Here is a 22,460-nt window from a genome sequence, read left to right on the forward strand (position 1 = left end):
TTAATTTGGTTAACAACTGCCTAGAACAGGGGTCAGCAACTTTTCAGAAGACGTGTGCCGAGTCTTCATTTATTCACTCTGATTTAAGGTTTCGTGTGCCAGTAATACATTTTAACATTTTTAGAACATCTCTTTCTATAAGTCTATAACTAAACTATTGTTGTACATAAAGTAAATAAGGTTTTTAAAATGTTTAAGAAGCTTCATTTAAAATTAAATTAAAATGCAGAGCCCCCCGGACCAGTGGCCAGGACCTGGGCAGTGCCACTGAAAATCAGCTTGTGTGTCGCCTTTGGCACGTGTGTCCTAGGTTGCCTACCCCTGGCCTAGAATTTCAGATAGCAAATCTTAAATTTATGTAGTTTCTAAGACACCTTATGTGTAATGAGAGAGAGGTACAGAATAAAAAGCAACGACATAGCTAATTATACAAAGTGCAAAAGCAAATGGCATTTTTCAAGCAGCTGAACACATCTTTTCTGTCTGAATTAATTATGAATTAAGAGTAAAAGTTCTCCTGTGCACCATTAAAAATTCCACATTTCCGCATATCAGGGAAGATACATTTCTGTTGTGCTAAATGGACAAAGCTAAGAAGAATGCATAATATTTTATTTTTAAAAGGTATTTACAGAGAGATATTGCACCAGTTGTCAGTTCTGCGGTATTAACAGATTAAAGAAAAAACTAACCTATATTAACAAAATTAAAAACTAATACAAAAGACTGAAAAACAGGAAGAATAAAGTTTATTTAAATTGCTAAGTACAATTAGTTTCCCTGATTATAGCCCATGTCCAGTATGATCTAGAGTATGTACCATATACAGCTGTAATCTTAGAAATCCTTGTATCTCTTGCACATGTGAATCTTATATTGTACATGAACCATCAGAAGATTTATGTAAAATATAAAGGCTAAGCTTAGCTTAATAACTGCCTTTGCCCTGGAAACTGCTGCTGTTTTAAGTAAATTGAAGAAGCTATGTAGTAATATTTGTCCAATAATTTAAGTTTTAAAAAGTAGCAATAAAACAGGCAAGATGGTTGTCCTTCTTCCATAGATAATGCCAGGAATGTGATTTCCCCCATATTTCCATACTAATCACTTTAAATACACTCAGTCCAGAATATAGTGAGCACTAGCATAAAGTATGTCTCAGTCTATTTGCCAGTTGGACCATCATGGTGCATTTCTGGGGTGTAGGTAAGCAGAACAATCATGACCCAGAGGTGAAGCAATGCCTGGCAAAAGAAAAGCAGGAGTTAACACACAACGGTGACTACCATCCATCATTTACAACAGTTGTAATTCTGAATGTAGACAGAAGCAGCTAATTTTGTAGACATGTTTTGGCTAAATGCCTTTCATGAAACATTTAAGGGTTCCTTCCGTTTTATTCCATTGCACCTAGCAAAGCAAAACTATTCTGATTTGCACAGTGAAGCACTGTGCCAGTTTCCAATGCAAAAAGCATTTTATAGCAAATTATGAAAAAAACTTACTAAAAAATTAGTTAGCCTGTCTGAGTGTCCTGCTAGGCAATGACCATCTCTGATAAAAAAAAAAGAATTACATTACAGATGGCCCCTATAGGGCTAATTCACAATACTGACTGAGATCCAGCTTAGAACATGGTTTCAGAACCATATTAATTAGTAAAATTCTCAACTGTTTCAGTATGAAGCATTTTGTTCACCTATTAAACAGTACAATGGCAGATTACATTAGAAGGGAAGAGAGAAGGGGGAATTAAAATGGCCAAATTCCATCTATCACTCAAAAAATGGGAGTGGTGGTGGTACAGAAAAATGTGGTTACCTTTAATTTTGTCAAGTGTGTATACTTGGCTGCTTTGTATTCCTGAAAAGTGGCAACCCTATTCACCCAGTGATTTACTTTAAAAGCATCATTACGCTTTCTCAAGCAAGGCATTTTCACTGCATATGAAATATGGAGCTAGAGTACTGAAATCTGAAATCTTTAAAGCAATAGCACACTGCAGCTCAGCTTACTTACATAGCTACTGATCACATCAACTGACAGAGACATCAACCCTCTAGTGGAACAGGGAGAAATTCCACTGACAATCATGCAAGATGTGAAGAACAAACTTCCCTTCTATAGCCCAAGATTAGATAAAAATCATGCTCACTGCTTTTATAGCTATTTGAAAAGGATGATTATTAATCACTGGGCTGAGGTAAAATGTTATTAAAACATCAGTTTCCCAAGTTATTTTAATGGAAGCTAGTCAGCCATAGAAATGTACTTTCAATATGAGACTACAAAATTACAACCAGTATTAGTTACACAGAAATGTAAAAATTTTAAAGGCACTGCGAATTCAAGGCAAGACGGTACATATATTGTCAAGCAACAGGGCTCAAGAGCCCATGTTCCATAAGCAGTCTTTATAGTCTACCATAAAATACAACAAACGGTCAAAATAATTAGCTACCCTTTTTCTTTTATACTCTATTGAATGCCTTTCAGGCGAAGGCAGATACTATATAAAACCGACTATCAAAAATTCTGCACAACAATGTACTCACCATATAAATGATGACAAATACCCTTGCTATGGGATACCGTCTTAGAAAGATTCCCAGTCGAATGCTGTGAAAGTATAATACACGTTAGAACGGAAAAATGTTCCTGTTCCTTTACCCTGACCCCCACAAAACTGTAAACATCAACTGGTATTCTACATATAGTTTTCCACATTTCTGCCTTTTACTACTTATTCACAACAGCTACTGGATTGAGAGAAAATAGTCTTTAGTCACAACACAAAATTGTACAGACTTTTCTAACCATAAAAAAGCCAGTCCCCTTGTTGCTATAAGCATGTCACATTAGGCCTTGTCAGAAACAAAGGCTAGGGTTTTCAAAGAATCCTAAAGGAGTTAGACACCCCAACTCCCATTGACTTGCAATGAGATCTAGTTGACTAACTCATTTAAGTTCTTTTGAAAAATCTTAGTGAAAGACGTCTGTGTCATTCTTACACTTAGTTATACATGAGAAACAGACTGGCCTGTAGGATTCTAGTATTAACGCAACATGAAGTATACCGCATCAGTATTTTGCGTCATGGCCTTGTACTCTGCTTTAATAAAATAAAAATACACTAGTAGGAAAGTGACAAATACTAATACAGAAATAATATTTCAATCACAGTGTCGCATACAACAGGCCACTCATCAAGGAAGCACTGATATTTATAATCCCAATATTAAAAATCACTAGAGGTGCAAAGCATATCCTACTGAGGCATCCTGATTTTCAAAGGTTTGAAACTATTACTCCCAACTGAAATTTGACTTAAGCTTAAACTCCAGAGAAGACCTTTTTTTTTTGGAAAGGCTAAGATAAGATAGATAAGATAGCTCCTGAGACAAGAGATCAGAATGAGTTAGTTGGTGGTTCCAAAGCATTTCTGATTCATTCTAGGCACATATTTTGAGGACACTTGGTTCATAGCATGGATTTATTCTTTGATACTTTAAAAAAAAGATTTTAAAAAGGATTTGATAAAGGAAACACACTGAAAAAGTAGCTAATAATGTATAACAACTACTTTTCATGCCCTTATTGCTGATCCATGACACACTAATATGTTACAGTAAAACTAACATACTGGGAACATTTCATGATCAGGCAGAATGTTCCTGGTCTAAGTAACTTAGAAACATAACAGTGATAAAGGTCTGATGCAGAGGATTTCTCTGCCAAAGACTCAGAAGGAGAAAAGAAGAGAAGAATTAGTAGTGGCTGTGATGTTGAAAGACCAGGTGCCAGCTCTGGCCAAGGCGGTAGGCATCCGCTGAGCACTGACAAATTCATAGCTGGAAGCTCACATTAGTATTGTTCAAGATGGGTGTTAGACTTGTAAGAATGTGATTAGTCTCTATAAAATACTTGTAAGTTTCTGCATACATTAATCTCACTTGTAATGTCTGCACCTCATATTTCAAAGTAAAATATAAGTTTGCTTTATAAATGTAAAAGAGCCTGCTCTGAATTTGTGAATCAAGGCAGGAAGAGTGGTTCCCCCACCCATCAGGAAGGACTATAAAAACTAAATGGCAATTGTAGGACAAAAAAACCCCTTTGTTGCTTGCCCCATCCACCCATGAAGAAATTACGTGCAGAAGCACTCGTCCCTTTTGGTTTGAACTCTGGGGGAAGAGCATATAAAGATGGTGTCAAGAAGAAACAGTTCTCTCTTTGCTGTTTGGACTCTCACAAGGGCTGAAGCAAAGAAACAAAAGCAGATATCCCCAGGGTCAACCTGGGCTAGCCCTAAAAGACATCCAGTGGACGGATTACATCATCCGTCACCTTTTGGAACCACAGCCTAACTCATTTCTTTTCTTAGTTAGTAAATCTTTAGTTAGTATATGATAAGACTGGCTACCAGCATCGTCTTTGCTATGATAGCTAAGGTAAGTGACTAGTCTCTTGAGATTGGGAGCAACCTGAATGTTTTGTGATCTTTGGTATATGGCAACCACCAATCACTAAGTCAAGCTTGCCTGGGTGGCAAGATAGATTGGAATGCCCCAGGGGACTGTGCTATAGTGATTCAGGAGTTCACTCTTGATACTTGGTATGTTCTATGATTAGCTTTCCCCAACCACTGGTTTGGGGTGTCTGCCCTGCTTTCTAACAGTTTGTCCTGCAGTTGCACTCATTTCTGAACTGCAGACAGCATGATATTGGTAAAAGTTAATTTTTATATATGAAAGATAACTGCGATGTCCAATAAAACCCGATGGGTTCTTGTACCATGTACCCAACTGTTAACATAATTTGTGGTAGCACAAGAATATTCTCATCACAAGATATCATGATGGGAATAAAGTGAATGGGAATTAACCATGTCAATATTTAATATGAATTTGTACCATACTAAATGTATGGGTGTGTTTTTATACAATTAGAACCAATTCAAAATAAAAGGTGTACTGAGGAGGAAGACTGTATAAGGAACTAATCCAAGAAGAGAAACATTCCTTTATGATTTATGTACTCTTACCTAAACTGGTCTATACTACTGGCAGCTTTGCGAACTCTTCCATACATTCCTGCCACGTTAGCATCTACGTCACTGAAAAGGACAGGAACACTTCGCATGCGAGTACCTATTTAAAACAAACAAAAACATATCTAAGTAGGCTAAAGATGCCTTCCCAGGTAACGTATTTGTCTATATAGGGTCTACATAGAGTTTAATCATTAATTTTGCCTTTTTGAAATGTTCAAGATTTTCAGTGCACAAGGGAAAACAACCAGATTAATCACTGAATATTTAAAGGGCACGTCTGTTTTGAGAGGAATTGTTGGATAAGATTACAATTTTGACAAAAATGCATCTGAGAAAGATTTTTATTATATTTCTGTATCTACTAAACAAGAATTTTAGTATTCAGTTCAGATGTTTTACACTCCAAAATAATTTCTTTGCTTCATTATAATTTCTTAAGTATATACTGCAATGCTTTTCTTATTTGCTGTACTTTTATCACAAAGTAACACTTGTCATACAAGAGCTGTATCTGACAGCATTTCTGATATAAATTCTTATTTTTCAGGGTTTTATAATATCATGAAAAAAGCTGACCCAGGTTAAAATTTTCATAGACTTTCAGACCAGGATACATCTAAGTGTATGCATTATTTCAGATTTTATGGTTCTCCTGACAAAGGGAGTTTAAAAGAAAGACATTTCACAGGCAAATAACTGGGTAGGCATTTTACATTGAAGTTCAAGGAGTATTTTGTTTTTAAAAGTTAGCACAATTACTTTTTTCATAGAGCTGAATCAAAGTAAGGTATCAAAGCAGAATCCAATAGCAGCTGAAGTTTCTCAGACATCTGAGATATGATACTACTCAAAGCAACCAAGCCAATCTCAGTGGAGAAAACACATTTGTAGGCTACTTTCTCACAGATTTCCAAGGAAAACAGAATGAGGGCAAACTGATTTTTAACCAAAAGGAGGACGATGCATTCAAGGTTTCTCAGAGACTTCCACTTAAGTTTGATCACCTCATAATGGAACAGTTATTCTAACCTCCACCTTCCAAAAAACATAACCCCTCCCATCCACCTCCCCACAAAAAAACCCCCAACCCAAACAACTAGAACCCTTCCATAAAAAAAAATTACAGGACACATATGCAAGTAATATTTAAACCCACAAAAACAAAGTAATTCACAGGTGAAAATTGCACTGCTAGTTGCACTGGCAGATGTCATGGTAAACTGGGAGAATTAAGAATGAAGTTTTGCTTTATTAAATTCACTTAAAATTGCCTACACATTGAACAGCAGTCTTTATTTGGCTATTTTTGACTGTACTAGTTATAATTGGAAAGATCAACTCAAATTCCTTATTTACCATATTTTTCTTAAACACAGAGATGTTTAAGGAAATGAATGGGGAATATAAGAGTCCTTAGTTAAGCTGAGCACACACACACACACACACACACACATTTTTAAATATGATCCTTCCATGTTTACCTTCACCACTGTCAATTCCGGCCATATTAATCGTAGGTCCATTAGTACTACTGCCTTGGATAGTCTTAAGCTGTTGTTCAAGGCGTTCCAGTTGATAGACGAGGGAGTTTTTCTCTGTGCTGAGACTCTCCAACATGGTCTGCTTCTGAATCAGAGTCTCTGTCAGCTGATGAAGACGATTTTCCAGCTCTGACTGACTACTGCTGCTCAAAGCCTTGTTTGTGAGCTGAAAAAGAAAAGTCAGTGCAAAATCTAAGCCAGAAGATGAAACATTATAAAAATTAAAAACTAGATTTTAAAATAGTTCAACTCCTAAGTCCTATGAGAGAGGGGCTGATGCAAGGAGTGGGATGCCTCAGGATTTTAATGATGCAACAGCTATTACTACCACCACCATTAACAAATGTAAAGGAGAGAAATGTGATTGTAGAAGCATTAAGCCTTGATAATTGCTGTCACTAGGAAGCTCCTGGCAAGTATGTATGAATATAGTGCTACCCCCATGTGAACATTGCACCTAACAACAAATCCTAGCCGGAAAGAACTTGTAGTCTACTGGCTTGTGTAGGAATACATTACTGATCGGCCCATGGCTTTTATACCAGCAAGTTTCACAGAACAGACGGAAATGAGGGAACTTGATGCCAGTTAATTGGGAGGCTGTTACATGTCTAAGGGGCAGCATTAAAGAAGGCACGAAACTGGACATAAGTGAAGGAAAATTAGGGAGAGGTGAGGCACATGGGCACTGGATATGAACAGCAGAGGGAGAAGGACGAAACGAAGGGCTTGTCTATCCATATAGCATTGCAGCGGCATAGCTGCATCGATGCAGCGCTTAGTGAAGATGCTCCTATGCCGATGGGAGAGCTTATCCCGTTGGCAGAGTTAATCCACTTCCCCAAGAGGCAGTAGCTATGTCGACGGGAGAAGTCCTCCTGTCCACATAGCACTGTCTACACCAGGAATTCGGTACAGACCAGGAATTCGGTGAGTATTTTCCACGCCCCTGAGCAACAGTGATACTAACAGAAGCCTGTAGTGTAGACCAAGCCTAAGGCAACATGGTCCATAGGGTCCAATTTGCAGAGATTTTTGAAAGTAAGGAGGAGACACTTCAAGTGGATCTTTCTTAAGTGATTCTGTTTTATAGTTTCTATCCAGGTTCTAACTGGATTCAGTGCACAATTCAAGGCATGTCTTGAATCTCATACATGAGACAACTGCCATGTTGAGGGTGGTGCAGACAACACTTTGATCTCTACCTGGCCTGTACTGACTTAAACACTCAAGACTCATCCTGTAAACTGTGCATGATTATGGAAATTTAGCTAAGTTTGGTTGTCCAGGAAAAAAATCAGCCAGCCTATGTGCCAAATTCATAGTTGTATGCTCGGGAGAGTACTTGCTGATGGCTTAATCCTCTCAGTGTGAACTACAGTGTTGAAAAAGAATGTGTCTTTTCCCTCTCTTCTCCTTAAAGATGCAATATGTGCCTCCAAAAGGGGGTGAGCATCAGATTTCTCACATCAGGCAAGCTCTACCAGACAGGCTTGATTTCAACAAAGTCTTAGCAGACAAATGTGATCTGACAGTTTACACTCAAGAGGCTCTCCAAGTTATGTTTGATAGAGTTGCAGTGACAAACAGTGGACTTATGTTCACCTTACAAAGACAAGGTTACATGCCAGTTATCACCAGGGACACAGAAAATTAAAACTATCAGCACCAGTATACTGAAGTCATTTAATTCCTTGAGAGAGAACATTTTGTCTATTAAATATTGGCCAGCATCAAGAAACTGTGCATCCTTTGGAATACTAAAGCCAAGTATAGCACCTACATAGACTCAAAATAGGTGTTAAATTGAAGATCTTACTCCAGCTTCAGTATGCAAAGGCCTGAATATACTGACATTGACCCAATCATTTAACTTGCTGTACGTTGAATCTTAGCCACCTGTGGTCATCATACATTTTAAGTGGTTAGTACACAGAGTCTACAATGAGATACCAGAGTGATCATGGACTATGCAAAGACAAATCAGCTGCACTGGGCAGGGTGCGGTACACATGGACAATACATACATTCTGAAGTAAATTTTGTATAGTGAAGTAGTATCAGGAAAGCAAGTTCCATTGGGTTCAAAGAAAAATATATCAAGACAATTTTCAAGTCCTTTGACATCCAATATGTACAGCGAGTAGTGTTTAACACTAGACTGTCATTTTTTCCTGTAATAGTCTAAATTGCATTGTGCGGCCTTATATATAATTTGCATGAAATGAAACAAATAAATGTTACATTAACAGGATCCAGCTCAGAAATTCATACTACCCATACAATCACCAATACCTTTCTTTGTTGTTTCATATGACAGAATGTATGATTCAGCACCTGGTTCTCTAGTTATCGTGTGCACATACAGGGCCTTATCAGACAATAGAGCCCTTTGGTTTTGAAGACAGACATTTTAAAATTGTGTTCGCTTTTGATATTTACTCCAAAGTTAATTTTCATTGTAGAGCAGATTTTCTTAAAACCTAATATACTCTGTTTCATTATTGGAATCTGAATTATTGATTACTGAAAGGATGTGCGCAAGCACCAAAGTTTATCAAATGGAATCTAACAGTTTCATTTTAACAGCTTTACAACCAGCTGAAAAACAGAGTTTTACTCAACCAGAAGTGTAAGCTAAAACAAAGAAGGTAGTTTAGTGTTTTTAATTACTTAACAGCATTAAATATTCTTAAATGCAAATAAGTTACCTGATTTCTGAGTTTTTGAATTTCTTCCTCTCTGTCTTTTATTCTGCTTTGCAAGGTATTCTTTGTCCGATACAATTCTTCCTCACTGTAATGGAGTTCCTATAAAATTAATTGCAATCAGTTACAAAACGAAGTATTAGTAGACAGCTTTGGGAAGCATTTTGGGTGACATTTTAGCCATTATTTGGGACTTTACACTCAAGCAGAGGGTAGTACTTTGCCCTGAAAAAACTTACCGTCTAAAGAGACAACATAGTGAAGGAAAGGATTTAGCCAAGAGCAACTCATTGAGTGGTGAAGATTACCATAGATCTTGTTAGTACCATAATTTGTGAACAGCGCCTTTAAATTCCCATTTAAAAATTTAACGTTTACTGTAATGTTTCTAATATCTATCTTACTTCAGTCATTTATTGTTAGAGCAGCACATAACTGTACTCTCCCTTCAAATCACTGAGTACAGAAAGCAGAAGAAAAAAATCCTTATCTTACTGATCCTCAACCAGTCTTCAATATCAAAAGCCTAAACAGCAAATACTTTAAAGAAACTATCAGAGGGGTAGCCGTGTTAGTCTGGATCTGTAAAAGCAGCAAAGAGTCCTGTGGCACCTTACAGACTAACAGATGTACTGGAGCATGAGCTTTCGTGGGTGAATACCCACTTCATGCATCCGACGAAGTGGGTATTCACCCACGAAAGCTCATGCTCCAATACGTCTGTTAGTCTATAACAGGGGTAGGCAACCTATGGCACGGGTGCTGAAGGTGGCACGCGAGCTGATTTTCAGTGGCACTCACACTGCCCAGGTCCTGGCCACTGGTCCGGGGGGCTCTGCATTTAATTTTAAATGAAGCTTCTTAAGCATTTTAAAAGCCTTATTTACTTTACATACAACAATAGTTTAGTTATATATTATAGACTTCTAGAAAGAGACCGTCTAAAAACGTTAAAATGTATGACTGGCATGCGGAACCTTAAATCGGAGTGAATAAATGAAGACTCAGCACACCACTTCTGAAAGGTTGCCGACCCCTGGTCTATAAGGTGCCACAGGACTCTCTGCTACTTTAAAGAAACAATCAATCAATCTCCATATATAAAACGCCACAGTTATGTATGATATTACAACTATCTTAGTGTGACACTCTGTGCTCCAAAGCAGTACCCCAGCACCCCCATATTTACCGTGGCGATATAAATTATACATTTTGTATAAAGTGCTTCTTGTGAGGTATCATTTTAAAAGGCTTGATCTGTTGAACTGTAATATCCTGTTGGACTGTATGGGCTATCATTGTACGTTGAGTTATGAAGTTTTGCTACATGCATGTTACAGAAATATGTTGTGAGGTTGGGAACACCCACGTCCGGCCTTTCAGGTGTAACACTGGAGGAGCCAGATGCGCTAATAGCCCATTAAAGGGAATACACACTCACAAGGACTGTCCCAGGAACCTATACAATGGAGACTTCTCAGTGACAGCATGTAGACTATGGAGACTGCTTGACCCATGTCACAACCATAGACATTCCAACAAGCTGGAAGAAACTATAAAGAAGGTGAAGTGACATCATCACTTGGCCTCTCTCCCCCCCCCCCCCCCCCCCCAGAACTCAACATCTGGAAACACGTCTGGAGAACGAAGACTGAATTGGGGAGGTGGTTTTAAGACTGGAAAAAAAGAATCCTGTGTATTTAGGAATGATACCATCAGGGTGAGACACTGCTTGGGTCAAATCCTGTCTAGTTTATAGAACTCAGATCGCAATTTTACTTTTATTTCTTGGGTAACCAACTTTGATCTGTACACTTATTACTTATAAACACTTAAAATCTACTTAATGAATCTGTCTTATGTTTTACCTAGAACTGTGTTTTGGATGAAGTGCTTGGGAAATCTGCTCAGGAACAAAAGCTGGTGCATGTCCTCTTCACACTGAGGGAGGGGTGGACTGGGTTATAAAAATTTACAATGGTCACGCTTCTGACCAGGGCAAGATGGTACAGCCCTGAGGTCCTAGGCTGGGGAGCTGGGAGAACTGGCTGGAGCATTTGTATTGTTAATTCATGCCTGTGGATGTCTGTGTAAGTGCAGTATCTGAAGAGGTTTGCAGCTTATCACAACATCAAGTGTGAGAGGGAGCCCAGGTTGGCAAGCCAAAGGGCTCAGAGATACCCCACTTCCAGGTTGCACCCTGGGGAACCCATCAGACTTAGTACCAGATTTACCTAGAATTTAGGTATTATTATAACTCATTATGTCCCTAAAATGGAAATTTCAGTTTGTTAAATGAATATAAAAGAAAATTACCATAAAATTTCACTCCACCACTGTCTTTCTTGATATAGCATTGCCTTAGAATATATCCCACACTTGTAAGGACAGAGGTAACAGGATATACTCTACCATCTGCTTTAGTATAATACACATTATTTAGCCATTCATCTAAAGCAGACGTGAACTTTTGAATTTTAATTAGTTCAAGCTAGCATCTAATTAAAATGTAACTTCTAAAAGGACAGATAATCCCACAAAATAAATTGTTCCCAGCACTATGGTACACTCTCCAGCCTTCCTCATTACTTTCTCTCTCAACAGTGGCAACTTATTTACAACAATAAAAATTGCTATCAAGATACAAGACACTGGTCTGTGTTCAACTGAATGATGAGCCCAATAGTACTAGTCATTAACAACATGCCCTATTATGCCATAATTTAAACCAGAGACCCCCCGCCCTCACAGAAATCATTGTGGCATTCTGCTTGAAGTCTAATGGCATAATATGTCCCAATGCTCTCAGAACCCTTTATTAGCAATTTATTAGTACCATACACTAAGCAGTCTGGGAGTAACAGTATTTGGACAATGGATTCCAAAAAAGTCTGCATAAGTAGGCACATTTTCGAACTACTACAGGCTAATGTAATCAAGACTTCCTGAAGTCCTTTGCATGAATTAGGCAAAAAAAGTTCCGTCATACCCCATTTTTAAGGGTTTTAATTTTTTTATTTAAATAATGTTTAAACCATCTCACTGGAAATACAAAATATGAAAGGAGCAAACAGATGTTACACTTATTTTCTTACAAAGAATACACCATTTACCTATGCAGTAAATATGCTGTCATTTCGACTATAGTCCCATTTTCTAAAACTTAAGCTATTTTAGCTTTTGTTATATACATTTACAATAGCTATATGTGGGGCACTCCTGGATAATATAGGGTGTTTCTGCATACAAATCTGTTGGATCTCCCTAAAACAGACCATAAGAGATTTAAAAGACAGCTTCAAAATTGTGCCTGATGTTCTTGTACTTGATGCTTTTGATAACTACCCCTGCTTTATTCCTTTTCTGAAAAATAAAATCTTAGAGAAAAATAAGTTTGTAATTCAAACTTTTACCAAAACTAGGATCTGGGATTCTCAGGCTTTTTGCTTTATAAATCTTCCTTCACAATTCCAAGAAATACAATGAATGCACATAAGCTGTAGATTCTGAAGGCAAGTCCTGTAATCTCTATGTTACTTCTTTAAAACACAGCAATACGCACATCTTATAGAAAAGTTGCAGAATGCATATTCTGACTATGCAGAACAAAAAGTCAAAACATACAAATACTGGGAGACTGTCATAACTTTTACTAAAAGTTTATCATTTTAATAATTTTACCATCTACATTCATAATATTTACCCCTTCTGAAAAGAAGGATGTGAAGAGTCAAGACTAGCCTCCACTTCAACTTAACAGCAAGATAAGTCTAAAGGACTACTTGAACAGGAAACTATGCTTAAGTAATAACCTGAAATCATTACTAGTTTATTACCAAAAATATTTATTCAACAGTGCTAAACAAGATAATCTTAGTTCATGTTTACAAAAACAGCTGGAAAAAAGGAGGTAGCTGATTAGCAGGGATCCTAGTTTTCAATGATAAACAAAAAAAAATTCTCCGATAAAAAATCCTGTAAAAATCCACATTTTCTGTGATAGATAGATAGATAGACAGACAGAGACAGACATCAGTTGAACACGTTTTATTGATATACAGTAGAGCCCTGTTTACCTGAGCCTCCATTATCCGGCTTTCTATATTAACTGAACCACCATCTGCCGAGGGCTGACCACCCAAGCCCCATCGCTGTCAGTCCCAGGTTGCTGGTGGTTCAGTTAATATGGAGAGCCAGATAATGGAGACTTGGATATATGGGGTTCTACTCTATAAGTTTTTATTTTTTCACAAAGTGTAAAAAACTAAAGATTCTCTGTAAAAACACAAATGTTGTGTTTTTCCAAGGCAAATGGCTCTATAGGATCCCTGCTGATTAGACAGTGATGGCTTAAGATAATACACGTATTCAGAACAGTGGAATAAAGTGAGCGGCGTTGCTCCAGACTCATTTTAAAGAAAACACAATATGGAACTAGCCAGGAAAGACCCTGGCAAAACTACAGTGAAGTCAGAGGAAGGCAACAGGAATATCATAACTTCTCAGAGGGCTGACAGCCCCCAAGCTTTCACTGTTGCAATGGGCAACATCTTGATATACCTTGACATTCTGTGATGACTTACTACTTTTAGAACATACATTCCTACTTGCATATAAGTATTTAAATAGTAGGAAAAATAAATAGAAAAAAGTTCATTTGTTCATGGATTATTCCATTATACCACTAGATGTCAGTCTTCCACCAGTATACCTAAATTATCTTAAAGTTTAAACTAAACTACATATACATATGTAATATTTTATAAATCTTACAAAACCAAAATACTTGTATTGAAAAACAATTAAGGCTGTTATGTAATTATATTGTTACTTATTACATTGTTTACAAAATTCAAGCATTTAAAACCTGGGAAATGAACAGTTGCTGACATCATCACTTATACTGCTCAGATTATGAGAACTGTAACAATCTTAAATAAAGTATTAAATGTGAATGAAGTACATTATTTTGTTATCTTGCTTCCAATATGTAAACCTGTTCTTTTAAGTAATATTGTTAAATGGGAAATATCAATTTATTTATGTATTTCATAACACTTTAATTTTTAGTAAAACTATGTATATATAGACTTGCATCTCAGGCTGATGAATATGTGTATTACAGAAGTACTTGGGTTTTGTTTACTTTGCAAATGGGTTGTACTCTATTTCAATTTTGAGTTTACTAATGAAAAATATTGTGTTGGAGCTAAGCTTATTGTGTGATGATGAAATATATATTGCTTTATATTTTATAAGAATAATGTATTGTCTGATTACATGGGCAATATTTATTATTTTCTTCATAATTCTTTTCCTTTGCATTAGACACCTGTAAATGATGCAATATGCATGCTTACCTAGGTTCCCTGAAAGCTGCGCGGCCATGCAACAGGCTATTTAGGGCCACGCAGGTCCCCCTGCCTGGCCCTGCCCCAGCTGGGAAGAGGAGCCCCTCCCCCAGCCCAGCCCCAACGGAGCTGCTCTGGCTAGGGAGAGGAGATTTTCCCCTGGCCCAGCCCCACCAGACCTGCCATGGCCGGGGGAAAGGCACCCCAAACCCACATGCTGCTGTGGGGAGAGTGAGTTGTGAAGAGAGCCATAGCCCTGAGGCAGCCTGCATCACAAACCCCTCATCCTGATCACCATCCCAGAGCCCACACCCCCCAACCTTCTCCCCTAGCCTTAAGCCCCCTCCCACACCCTAATCCCCTCATCCCTGGCCCTACCCCAGAACCCTCACCGCCTTCACACTCCAACCCTCTGCCCCAGCTCTGAGCCCCCTCCCACACTCCAAACCTCTAGGCCCTACCCTGCCACATGAATTTTGTTATGAGCACCAATATGGAGGTAATGTGTCACACATCACCTCCATATTGACGCACATAACAAAATTCATTCCGCACATGGGTGGGAAAAATTAGAGGGAAACACTGATGCTTACACCTAAATTTGCCAAAATGAATGTTCAACACAACCTACCATCACTCTGAACAATGGCAAAAAAGTTACTGGAATGTCATACCAGAGATTACACTCCTGGTCTCTTTGTTTCACAGCCAATGTCTAATGTACACAGTGCCTCTCTAACAACCCATTGAAGTTCTCCGCACCACAGTTATCTCATCAGAAAAATGTCACTAACAATGCTGTGCACTTAGCTTGTGCTGTCTCATTTGCAGAACCCAAAGCACTTTACAAAAAGGGGTAAATGTTACTAGCCTCATTTTACATTTGGCCTTAAATATAGAAATTTGAGAAGACTGCATATAAAGCCACAAACTGTCTAGTCCTGGCACACCTGCTGCAAACAGACCCTTGAAATTCCTTCTAGGCCGGGGGGAAGGGGAGGGGGCCACGACAAAAAGGGGAAAATACCCTTTGATAAGGTATAAAGTAATAGTTATCAGATCCTGTAGTTTCATTTCACCTTTGAACGTTAGCCCAGATCAGTTCAAAGTTGGATGATACAAATATTTGTCATCACCATGATTTAATTTTTTTGGCTCCTGGCTTCAAAGAAAATCATGCATTGATCTTTCAAATACACATTTTACTATTCCTGCTCTTAAAAACTGCCTCTTGCACACGTCATTGTCAAAATCTATCTATATTTCAAGTCTGTTATGTAGAGTAGAGTAGTTTCATTAGAGATGTGGAGGGACCCAAAGAAACATTAGATGCTTTGTAAACATTTTAAAGGAACACTCTGGACTTATTTTCAAGAGTACTTACTCAGTTTAATCTATTTTTCAGAAAACGTTCTAATTATCAATGAGACTTAACTCAGACTACAAAAGCATGAGGATCTCTCTTCTGCTTGGAGTTAAAGTGAGATAGAAATCAATCTTGTAATGAGATTGTAGTTGCAACCTTAACTATGAAGAGGTAGCCTCCTTTCCATTATAAAGTATGTTCTTGCAGAACTAGAACTGGAATCCTGTCTCTCTAGCTCTAAAACCACCAATCTCTTATCACTAGAGCCGAAGAAAGAGCTCTGAGATCAGCCACCTATAGAAATATCCTTATATCCTTTCTAATTTGCAGCCAGCCAATAGAGGGCAACATGCTCAAACCACACATAGGCCCTAATCCTGTTATCAGTTACCCCAATCCCTGTATAGTTGTGATGGGGTGTACCAGACCCTGAGATCCCTGCTGGAGGCCTCACGGGCCTACCACACCCTGCCCCAGAAAAGGAGCAGTAGAGGTGAGTCCTCCAGGCTGCCTAGGGTAGCTGTGGAGAAGCAACCAGAGTCATAGAATCACAGAGTTTCAGGGTTGGAAGGGACCTCATGAGGTCATCTAATCCAACCCCCTGCTCAAAGCTGGACCAATCCCAGACAGATTTTTTCCCCAGTTCCCTAAATGGTCCCCTCATGGATTGAACTCACAACCCTGGGTTTAGCAGGCCAATGCTCAAACCGCTGAGCTATCCCTCCCCCTAAACTGCTGGACAGAGCAGATCAGTCACTGGCTGGAGCCAGAGAGGCAAGGAGGGTGCTCCTGGCTACAGGACCTGTAGAGCTGGACAGAGCAGCTGCTGGCAGGGACTAGGGGAGCAAGGAAGCTGCTCCTGGCTCACTGCAGGGTCTCAAGCAAGACTTCGGCCCTGAATTAAGGGTGATGGTAAAGGTCAAAGGACTATGGGGAAGTGGCCTAGGAAAAAGTAGCCGCACAGTTAAAAGGGACACAGCAGGGTTCCCTGGTTTTTGTAGGGTTCCTGGGTTGGGAATGGAGTAGTGGGTGGGCCCAGGTTCTCCCCAATCTGGCCACAGAGTGGCCAAAGCCTTGAAGGAGGGGAGTTTACACAGGCCCAGGGAGCAGACTGAAGACTCTGAAGAGGGTCGGCATTTGTGGACTTTGATAAACCCTCAGAAAGGGACAGAGCAGAGAGCGACTCAGCTGCACAGTTGGGGTTCCCAGGTGGCAAAAAAAGCCTCTAGAGAGGGAGACCTGGAGGCACTGCTCCATCTCAGAGCAGGGACTGTTTGAAAAGGACAATTTGAAAGCTAGCCTAGACAGGGGCTTAGCACTAAGCCTAGAGAGACGGCTAAAGATACTAATTGAGAGCACTGTGATAGGCCCTGTTGGACTTGTACCCTGGAAGGGGTTTGTTTTGTTGTACACCTAAGGACTGTGTGTGACTTGGATGGAGAGCTGAGTCATAGAAAACCTGCTTGAAAAGTTAAATGCCCAACAGGGGTTGCCATAAATGGCACAGCTAGAGATAGAATGCAGGCAGATGCACACCCGATAGGAGGAACTCATGTGAGGTGAGTGGCCCCATCACAATGGTTCCATTAGCTTGAGCTGAACTCCCTGAAGGCAGAATATATTTGTGCAGATCAGACTGCAGGAAGCACAATGCCCAATTCTGTACCCACTGAAATCAGTGGCAAATAATGCCTACTGAAATCATTGGGCCTAGCCACAACACAAATCATCAATGCTGTTTAATTACAAACCAATTTCTTCAAATACAGCTGATGCATGACATATGACTGACATTGCTTCTATAAAGTTTGAAGAGATTCTCCTTTGAGCCTTCATAGTAAGGGGGAGGGATAACTCAGTGGTTTGAGCATTGGCCTGCTAAACCCAGGATTGTGAGTTCAATCTTTGAGGGGGCCACTTCGGGATCTGGGGCAAAATCAGTACTTGGTCCTGCTAGTAAAGGCAGGGGGCTGGACTCAATGACCTTTCAGGGTCCCTTCTAGTTCTATGAGATAGGTATATCTCCATATTTATACTAAAAACAACCCCCCACACACTCTGGCAACCCTAAGTCAAAATGCAGTTTAAAGCCATGGTTGTACAGGGCCTAGAATAATATTTCTCAGCTCTCTGTAATTCTTTACCTGCTTTTGCCGTTCCAGTTCAGCCTCCACTTCTTGTTTGGCCATTTTGTGGGTTGCTATCTGTTCTTGGAGGTCTTGAAGTTGTTCTTTTGCTGACTCAGCTTCACTTACCTGCTGAGCCTCCATATCCTAAAAATAATATAAATGTTATTGTTCCAGTAACATCAAGCCATGCAGCTATCCCCGCAGTAATAGCAAAAACTACTCCTGCAGAGTGGAACTTAAAGTGGCTTTACCCACTTTTTTTGCCCATCATTGCTTTCAAGAAAAAAGAGCCTCGGTATAAATGACCAAATACACACTTACAATTTTTTTTTATTACTATGTAAATAGATGCCTTTAAAAAAAAAATGTAGATATCTCCAACTGACTACCTCCTTTCTCATTCTGTCTACAGGCTGAAGCCTCAGCAGGTAAATTTGTACATCGTTGCTAACCACAGACGACCCGTTCCTGCTGTGTGTGTGCGTGTGCACACACACAACTTCGGAACAACTCAAGTCATGCACCCCCCCTCTCTCAGTAGCACTCCCCCTTCTGGAAAGCAGCCCCCCTGCTCTCTGGGAAAGCAGCAGCCACTCCATGCAGCTCCCAGCTGTTCTTCTGACTCTCCCGGAAGAGTTAAAGCAGTGGTGACTCAGAGCAACTCCCAGCTGTTCTTCCACTCCTGCCCATGCCTCTCCCTGACGAGCGCAGCCCCCCGGCTCAGCTGCTCCGCAGGGAGAGGGGCCCAGCCAGCTGTACCATGTGACCAAGTAATTGGGGGGGGGGGGGATATATGACCCTGCATGCCCCCCTTGCGTTGCCTCTAGGGCCAACTAAGGGAACAGTGGCTGCCCAGAGACTACAGCTACTGTGCAGATCAACAATCCTAAGGAAGATTAGAACAACAAAAAAGGTACACCCTTCACTCTCCAAAGAAATATCTAGGATGGTTTTTTGGGCAGAAATACCAGCTTTCAATGGGGGCCTGGGATGGGGGTGAGGACAGACAGCAGTAGGGGCGACACATGTCCTCTCTCCCCTCAGACACCTTATTACCTCTACCCTACGAACTGGAGTGATCAAGGAGAATGGAGAGAAACTGGAGTATCAATAACAAAGCATTTGTCTCACACACAAGATTTTTTTTTAAATACTAATAAATAAATGTTAAAAGCAGCATAATAGTTGTTCCAACCGTAACAAGGTGTCTTGAATACCATTATAGTGGTATTAATACAAGCAATATGAAGGCCACTGTAATCCCATATACTTACGTGGTTAACTACAAGGACTGCATATAAAGATATCTACCTGTAGCTCTGTTCTCAGCTGCTGTATCTGCCCCATTAATTTCTGTATTTCCTCCTTCTGTGTTTCTTTCTCATGTCTCAGTTCTTCTAATTCCATGGTGCTTGCAGTAAGGCTATCCAGCCCTTCAATGCCAGAGCCTTCTTTTAGGCTGTTTATCAACTTTTCTTTAGACTGAAAGATTAAAAATGCTTTTGTATTAATAAAGACGCTCACTATTAAATTCTACCCTTAAATACATATGCTCCACTCCCCTTGAGTATATGAGATCCATGCTTGAATCTCTCGGCAAGATTTGGCTCTAAAATTTCAGGCATGAAACTAAAATTAAAAACCACATCTAACATTTTTGTAATTATCTATATATGATTGTGTGTCTGTGTCTCTCTCTCTCTCTCTCTCTCTCTCTCTCATAGATACTTAGGTACTGAACCTGCAATTTGATCCATGTGAATGAACCCTTACACCTGCATGGAATCCACAGACTGTAGCGTTGCTCCGCATCAGCGCAGTGGTCCACCCAGACTTTATAATATGAGGGGGGCAAGGAGTCCAGGAGAGCTGGCTGTATTTTAAAGAAGCCTTATTGAGGGCGCAGGAACAAAACATCCTGATGTGCAGAAAGAATAGTAAATATGGCAGGTGACCAGCTTGGTTTAATAGTGAAATCTTCAGTGAACTTAAACACAAGAAGAAAGCTTACAAGAAATGGTAACTTGGACAGATGACTAGGAAGGAATATAAAAATATTGGTCGAGCATACAGGGGTGTAATTAGGAAGGTCAAAACACAACTGAAGTTGCAGCTAGCAAGCAATGTGAAGGGAAACAAGAAAGGTTTCTACAGGTATGTTAGCAACAAGAAGGTGGTCAGGGAAAGTGTGGGATCCTTACTGAATGGAGGAGGCAACCTAGTGACAGATAATGTGGAAAAAGCTGAAGTACTCAATGCTTTTTTTGCCTCTGTCTTTACAGACAACGTCAGCTCCCAGACTACTGCATTGGGCAGCACAGTATGGGGAGGAGGTGAGCAGCCCCCAATGGTGAAAGAACAGGGTAACGACTATTTAGAAAGCTGGACATGCACAAGTCCATGGGGCCAGATGCAATGCATCTGAGGGTGCTGAGGGAATTGGCTGATGTGATTGCAGAGCCATTGGTCGTTATCTTTGAAATCTTGTGGCAACTGGGGGAGATCCCGGATGACTGAAAAAAGACAAATATAGTGCCCATCTTTTAAAAAGGGAAGAAGGAGAGTCCGGGGAACTCGGGACCGGTCAGCCTCACCCCAGTCCCCAGAAAAATCATAGAGCAGGTCCTCAAGGAATCCATTTTGAAGCACTTGCGGACGTGACATATCTTGACTTCAGCAAAGTCTTTGATACGGTCTCCCACAGAATTCTTGCCAGCAAGTTAAAGAAGTATGGATTGGATGAATAGACTATAAGGTGGATAGAAAGCTGGCTAGATTGTCAGGCTCAACGGGTAGCAATCAACAGGTCGATGTTTAGTTGGCAGCCGGTATCAAGCGGAGTGCCCATGGGTCAGTCCTGGGGACTGTTTTGTTCAGCATCTTCATTAATGATCTGGATGATCGGATGGACTGCACTCTCAGCAAGTTCGTAGATGACACTAAGCTATGGAGAGAGGCAGATATGCTGGAGGGTAGGGACAGGGTCCAGAGTGACCTAGACAAATTTGAGGATTGGGCCAAGAACCTCATCAGATTTCTTAACAAGTACAAGTGCAGAGACCTGCACTTAGGACGGAAGAATCCCAGGCACTGCTACAAGATGGAAACCGACTGGCTAAGCGGCAGTTCTACAGAAAAGGATCTGGGGATTACAGTGGACAAGAAGCTGGATATGAGTCAGTGTGCTCTTGTTGCCAAGAATGCTAATGGCATATCGGACTGCATTAATAGGAGCATTGCCAGCAGATCGAGGGAAGTGATTATTCTCCTCTATTTGGCACTGGTGAGGCCTCATCTGGAGTACTGTGTGCAGTTTTGCCCCCTGCCCCCATAGAAAGGATGTGGACAAACTGGAGCGAGTCCAGCGAAGGGCAACGAAAATGATTAGGTGCTTGGGCATATGTTTTGCAAAGAGAGGCTGAGGGAACTGGGCTTATTTTAGTCTGCAGAAGAGAAGAGTGAGGGGGGTATTTGATAGCAGCCTTCAGCTACCTGAAGGGAGGTTCCAAAGAGGATAGAGCTAGGCTGTCCTCAGTGGTGGCAGACAACAGAACAAGGAGCAATGGTCTCAAGTTGCAGTGGGGGAGGTCTAGGTTGGTTATTAGGAAAAACTATTTCATTAGGAGGGTAGAGAAGCACTGGAATGGGTTACGGAAGGAGGTGGTGGAATCTCCATCCTTAGAGGTTTTTAAGGCCCAGCTTGATGAAGCCCTGGCTGGGATGATTTAGTTGGGGTTGATGCTGCTTTGAACAGTGGGTTGGACTAGATGACCTCTATTGCAGGATCAGGATTTTAATTTGCATGTCAATTATCTAACTCAGTCTTCAGCGGCATGGGATTCTATTAAATGTAATTCTATCATCCTGTATTTCAAGATCTATTGCACCATTATAATATACTGTTAATAAAAAGAGGCAAAAGCAAATATATCACTGATCAGATGTAGAAAACATAAATGGAACAAAATTAAACATGATGCTCCATTCCAATGAATCATTGCTCCGTTCCATTTTAAAATCAAGTGTGTCAATGTTTTTGGATTAACCTGGATTTCTTCTCAGTTATTTATACTCAGAAGGGAGTTGCATGCTTACCTGGAGTATGCGAGTAGCTTTTTGTTTGTAGTCCACCAATTCCTGTTTAACAGACTCCAAGTTGTTTTTAGTTACTTTGACTTGCTGCTGAAGCTCCTCCACTCTCCTCTTCTCATCCACATATTTTCGTTCTGCCGCAGTAACTGCTTCTGCCAAGTTCTGCCGCTCAACTTCCATTTTACTAAGGCGAGCAGCAAATTCATTCTATTAGTGGCAA

General features: G+C 40.1%; 1 protein-coding gene across 2 annotated transcripts in view; it reads right to left on the bottom strand.

The window, feature by feature from the left end:
* Positions 1–727: 727 nt before the first annotated feature.
* GOLGA5 (golgin A5) overlaps positions 728–22,460 on the bottom strand; it is a 93,463-nt gene continuing 71,730 nt past the window's right edge. For both annotated transcript variants that reach the window (XM_045013929.1, XM_045013928.1), the window contains exons 6-13: positions 22,244–22,447; positions 19,460–19,630; positions 18,164–18,292; positions 9,306–9,404; positions 6,535–6,760; positions 5,045–5,150; positions 2,556–2,619; positions 728–1,244 (exon numbers count right to left, since the gene is read on the bottom strand). In XM_045013929.1, the coding sequence (XP_044869864.1) occupies positions 1,164–1,244; positions 2,556–2,619; positions 5,045–5,150; positions 6,535–6,760; positions 9,306–9,404; positions 18,164–18,292; positions 19,460–19,630; positions 22,244–22,447 (1,080 nt within the window). In that variant the 3' untranslated portion in view covers positions 728–1,163. The remainder of the gene's footprint in view (positions 1,245–2,555; positions 2,620–5,044; positions 5,151–6,534; positions 6,761–9,305; positions 9,405–18,163; positions 18,293–19,459; positions 19,631–22,243; positions 22,448–22,460) is intronic.

This window comes from Mauremys mutica, chromosome 4 (assembly GCF_020497125.1).
Source record: "Mauremys mutica isolate MM-2020 ecotype Southern chromosome 4, ASM2049712v1, whole genome shotgun sequence".
NCBI lineage: Eukaryota > Metazoa > Chordata > Testudines > Geoemydidae > Mauremys > Mauremys mutica.